The sequence below is a fragment of the Lupinus angustifolius genome, chromosome LG10, assembly GCF_001865875.1.
Source record: "Lupinus angustifolius cultivar Tanjil chromosome LG10, LupAngTanjil_v1.0, whole genome shotgun sequence".
NCBI lineage: Eukaryota > Viridiplantae > Streptophyta > Magnoliopsida > Fabales > Fabaceae > Lupinus > Lupinus angustifolius.
The window spans coordinates 9,849,808-9,855,807 of record NC_032018.1 but is presented as its reverse complement, the minus strand read 5'-3'; the positions used below and the strand labels follow the sequence as shown (position 1 = coordinate 9,855,807).

At 30.7% G+C, this 6,000-nt stretch overlaps 1 protein-coding gene across 1 annotated transcript; it reads right to left on the bottom strand.

Moving 5' to 3' along the window:
- Positions 2,114–2,749, bottom strand: LOC109358010. Its single transcript, XM_019602076.1, has one exon. It carries the CDS (start codon positions 2,747–2,749, stop codon positions 2,114–2,116), a length of 636 nt encoding a protein of 211 aa, XP_019457621.1.

Below are 6,000 nucleotides of genomic sequence, written 5' to 3'. Positions count from 1 at the left end.
ATTTGGTTAATGAGAGAAAATAGAAAGAAAGGAAAAAAAAGATTATAGGGCTCACATAAAACTTTTCTCTCCATTGTTGGAAAGAAAACTCACTTTTGAAAATGAATGTAATATTTATGCATTGTCGGTAAAAAAATTACACACAATCAGTACATCATCCACCATTCATTTATATTATTTTTTGTTGACGAGTTAATGATAATTAAACATAAACGGTGAATTGTGCACTTACAGATATAAACTCATACACTGTCAGGGTATACATTTTTTTCTATTTGAAAATATGTTTTTTGGTAGGTATTTTATGGCTACTTTTCTAAAAAAAATTAAGTTTCATTATTCAAATTTTATTACTCAAAAATAAACTAATTTAGAGAAAAAGATGTATGCACTAATATTGTAACAGTTGTTTACAATGTCATTATATTATTTACCATTCATTTTTAGTTTTCATTGACTCTTAAATAAAAGTAATGCAAATAAATTATGGACTATGTACTAAATGTGTATAAATATTTACATTGATATTGCAGAATATTATACTCATTAATTTATCAAAAATTATATTTACATAATCACTATATATATGTATATATATATAATATACCAAATCAAATAATTAAAAAATATTTTATATCATTAGTAATAAAGATATATATCTCATTCGATATATTCAAACTCTTTCTTTCCATTCATTTTCTTTCACTTTTTTTTCAAAATAAACAACTAAAAAATCACCTCATTTTCTATTACATTTCTTTCTTCCAACTTTCATTCCTTCTATTTTATTTCCTCTCATTTTCTTTCATGTACTAAACAAAGTCTTAAAGCCTTCGTAACATCTCAGATTAACAATCACAATAAGTGTTTTCTTGTTTTCCTAGTCTCAAGTTATTCCCTTACTTTAACTTATATGACATCACATATGTCGTAGATGTCAATGTCAGCCCACTTCAATGTTTAAAAAGTGGGAGGAAAAGTGGGGGAAAATATAAGTTGAAGTAAATAAAATTAAAAAAACAAGGTCATTGTTTTTTAATTTATTGGAAAATAGAGACATCCAAACACTTGAAGCTTAAATAATTTTGGGCCCGGTGAACAAGTGTTCTAAATGGGGAGGTCATTTGAAGCCTTGGGTGGGCATGCGGTTAATTAGATAAGTTGTTGTTTAGATAGCATAGGACCAAAATGTGAGAGGGAGATAAGCATGATGGAGTAGACATTGGGTAGTTTCTATCATGTGTCTATGTTTGTGTTTAAAGATATCATTATGCTCGGAGGTATATGGTGGTGCGGTGAGATGAGAGATTCCATGAATTTGAAGAAAAGAACGGAGTTTTAGAATTTCACCACCATTATCACTATATAGAGTTTTTATTTTAGAGTCAAATTGATTTTCAACAAGTGACTTAAAAATGGAGGAAATGGTTGAGACATCAAATTTTAATTTCATTAGATAAAAGCCAAATATATTTTGAGAAATGATCGATAAAAATGACATAATAGGAAAATTCATTTATTGAAGTAATTGAAGTAGGACCCCATACATCAGAGAAAATAATTTCTAATGGTTTGGAACTAGACAAAGTGGAATCAGAAAAAAGTAGCTTGTGTGCCGTATTTGCTAAACAATCTAGATATTAATTGAGCTGCAAAATGATTTTTGGTTGAGGTTATGCTTGAGAGTTCGGAGATGAGGTTGACCAAGACGGCGATGCCAAATTGTGATGGATGGTTGATGGTGGACATGGTTAATATGGTGGTAAGGTCGTTGTTACTTGTACACCTGCTCTTCATTACTTCTACGCAGAAGAATTGTCCTTGTGCTTAGACTATTTACCTGAAAATAATATGGAAAGAATTCAACAAAAATTGAATTGGTTTTAAAAAGTTGAGATATTGAAATAAAATTTTAAATAACGTTAGGAACATGTAAAACTTGTGATAGTTTAAGTGACATTGAGTATGTTTGAATAATGGTGGAGCCACGATGTTTAATAGGAAGAGTCTTACCATTTGTCACCATGAGTTTATCTTTACCATTGGAATTAGGAAACAATGATATTTGGCCAAGATCATGAGTTACATGGTGAGAAGCACCAAAATCAAGGAGCTATGAGGTATATGTATTATTTCCCTCATCATAAAGTGCAAAATTGGCTTTGCGCTTGGGATAATGAGGCAAAAAACCATGCTTACGGTAGCAAATATCAATAGTGTATCCTATATGATGACAATATTTACAAACTGGTGTGGGGCGACATGGATTAGAGTTCTTTATCTGTGAGCCAGAAGTTGCACGAAAATGATTGTTGGATGACATGGATTGTGATCGATGTCCATGAGTGTACCCACGAGTAGTGCGGTGAGTATAGTTGGTTGTGACTGGAAATGATTGATTATGATCATCCCGATTGAGAAATATTTCAAAATCAATGACTTTGTCATAGAGGTCGTTAAACATCAATGTACTATCCCTAGTGCGAATCGTAGCAGAGAACTCATAGAAAGAGGGTTTAAGACCATTTAGAGCAGCAATAACAAGATCAATATCATCAATTGGATGACCAATAAGAGTAAGTTCATCACCAATGACTCGAATTGAACGAATGTAATCATTAACACTAGAGATACCTTTTGTGACTAAAGCAAGGCGTTCTTTGAGAGACATAACACGAGTATGAGAGCGACTAGCATATTGTTTGTTCAAGTGTGTCCACGCTGCAACAAAGGAATCAGTAGAAGTCATGACAATTTGTGCGTCAGGGCCGCATGATCCAAGGAGAACAAGATATACATAGTGATCTTGACATTTCCAAAGAGAGTATTATGGATTATCAAAAATAATATCACCAGACTCAACCTTTAGAGAAGGACAACAAGTGTCACCAGTGACATAGCCATAAAGATCGTTGGCTTTGAGGAGATGGAGGATTTGGTTGTACCAGGTATGATAATTTCCAAAGTTGAGTTTGATTGGAAGAGTGTAGGCAGTGGTGAGTTCAATAATAGATTTATTGTAAACAATAAGAATGGCTATTGAAAAAAAAGGAAGAGGAGGATGGCAATGCGCTATTAGACAATAGGACTTAATCTGATACCATATAGAAAGATAAAGAACTCTTATTTTTTTGTTTTAGTGGAAGTATTGTACACGAATATATTTAAAGAAAACAACTTTGAATTTTAATCTTTACAAATAATAGAAAAGATAAGATAACAACAAGTTAATTACAATATAGAGATAAGGATCAAATTAACACTCTAACACACCATGTAAGATTCTCACACTAAATTGTAGAACCACATACGTTTATAATTTGAGCATAATACATTTTTAGTGTAAATTTATATAATTATGCATCATCTAATATTTATTTATATTATTTTACTTTTTTGAAAAGTCAAAATAAATATAAATGATGGATGATATATTGATAATACGTTGCATAATTTTTTTATGTTATAATTTTAGGTGAAAAAATGGATGATTCACGTTACAATTCGTTTTTAATGAAGTAAACTAATTTTATCACCTATTCAATGAATTTAATTTGCTATAAGGAATATTGCCCCAAAAGTCCAAAACACGCCATTTCTCTTAAGGTTGTTTTTGCTTAACCCTCACTCATCCAACTTCATTATTCCACCCATGGCCTTGTTTCTAAATTTTGAGTTTTAATAACTACTTGCTCTAGTGATATAAGACTCCATTGGATCCCAAAATAGTACCCCAAAAAATTTTGATTTTAATTATTTTGCTCTCTTCTTGTTCTCACTACGAAATGGGGCTTAGTCACAAAACTAACTCACATACCATCGGTTCTACTATGCTTCATGTGGATGCAAAAACTTCAACTTCAAGTCTAATAACTTGAGTTTTGTGATTTGTTTTTTTGAAAGATAATATGGAAAAATGAAAATTTTGAAAGTCGTGAAATATATATGAGATTCTATGAAATCTTACATTTCTCCTAAGTTTACTTACAAGAACCTAACTCTCAAACTACACTTAGAAAATAAAAGGGTCTCTAATCCCCAAAAGTCCATGTTATGTTCCATTTTATCTTGAATTTAATGTAGTCCCTATGGTTCACGGTCTTATACAAGTAAATGGGCATTTAACTCTCCAATAATAAAAGTATAAAAAAATATTTTTCAGTGCATTCTCTCTAATGAAACATGCAAGAGGGCATGTGCATTGTAAAAAAAAAATACATGTGCATTTGAGTGTCAACCGCGCAAGAAAAAGACAGAAAAGTATATTGAAGTTTATAACTTAGAGTAAATTACTCGACGAGCAATTTTATTTGTTAAATTAAGAAGGAGAGAGAAATGTGAATTAAAGTTCAAAACATGCCCTACCAACAATGTATTAGTCTAGTCTAATGGTATAATGTTTTACTAGATTATCAAAAAATCAAAAAGTTAAAAGTTCAATTCTTGATAACGATATTTGTAGGAAGAGACAATCACATACTCTAAAATTAATTCCTAGTGAAATATTAGAAAACAATCATTAGACAAAGGATGAAGCCAAAATGATTCTTTGCTTTTAATCCACATGTACTAACTTTGAATAGAATTTGCTTTAAAAAAATAACAGTGACGTTAAAGTAACGTGTGTAAAGCATATGCAACCCCATAGGTCTCAAAATAAAATATCAACCATTCGTTGCTTGTAAACTGTGAGTAGGGTCAGTATAGAGTAGAAATATAAATAGAAAATAAACATAAAATGATGAAGATATTATGTGAGTATAATATGATATAATGTGAATGCAAACAATTGTATCTCTAAAACACATGTATATTTTTAGGGGAGCCATTAAGCTCTTTACAAATGTATGCTTGAATCACTATTTCTTTAACATTTAATAAAATCATCACATTTATCTGTTACCATTAGGTATGGTAATAGAAATCGAACCCGTGGGTACCCGCCCGAACCAAATCCAAATTTAATGGGGAAAATCCGATGTGGTTGGATTCGGGTTTGGATTTTACCCGGGTTTGAATTTCGAGTTCGGGTTTGGTATAACAAAGACCCGAACCCGTCCCGAAGTAATGTAATTCAATTTAAAATTGAATTTTTTATCATGTGCCCATTGTTTTTAATTTCTAATTTTACTTTATATACTATTGGATTTTCAAACATAAAAAAATGAAATAATACAAGAGAAAATATAAATTTAGAAAAAAATTACACGAAAATAATATCATACTTTCCTTAATACTCTATAATTTTCGGGTTTTTCGGGTTTGGGTTACCCGAAACCCGACGGGTTCGGGGATGGTATTTTTATTTTCAACCTCGTTGAGTTCGGGTTCGGGTTTTAAATTTCGGGTTTGGGTATATACAAACCCGATCCCGACCCGCCTCGTTGTCATTCTTAGTTACCATAAAAAATGGGAGAACGTTAATACTTCAGATGTCTAAAATACATTTTAAGTGTTAACCCGCTAAGTTTTGATTATTCAAAATAAATTAAGTAAAAATATACTAAATTGTCTGAATGTTCTAATTTGTCCATCAAAACTCTATAGAAAATCAGGCAAGTACTACAACTTATTCAAAGTGGTGAAGTATCGTCTTCTCACTGATATTATATCTTTAAGACAATATCAAAGGTTCATTTTTATAATTGTCTAAAAATAACACATCTCTATTCAAGATGTGTCTGAATTCAAGATAGATCTCGAGATTCTTCAGATTAGTGAACTTGAATACTCTTTTAATGTGAATTATTCAATATTCATAATCAAGAATTAAGTTATCACTCAAAGAAGAATGAAGAATAAACATAGTCAAATCAAAAGGAAGTAAAAGCTTTATCAATATATTTTGAATAAAAATGTAGAAATAAATTATTCACAGCATAAAGCTTATTTGGTCAATCTGATTTTGAAGAAAGCAAAGGACACTATATTATTTTTGTAAAAGGAAAGTTTTCACTCCAAATACAAATGAAGTATGTTAATCACTACCTTTTAAGACTA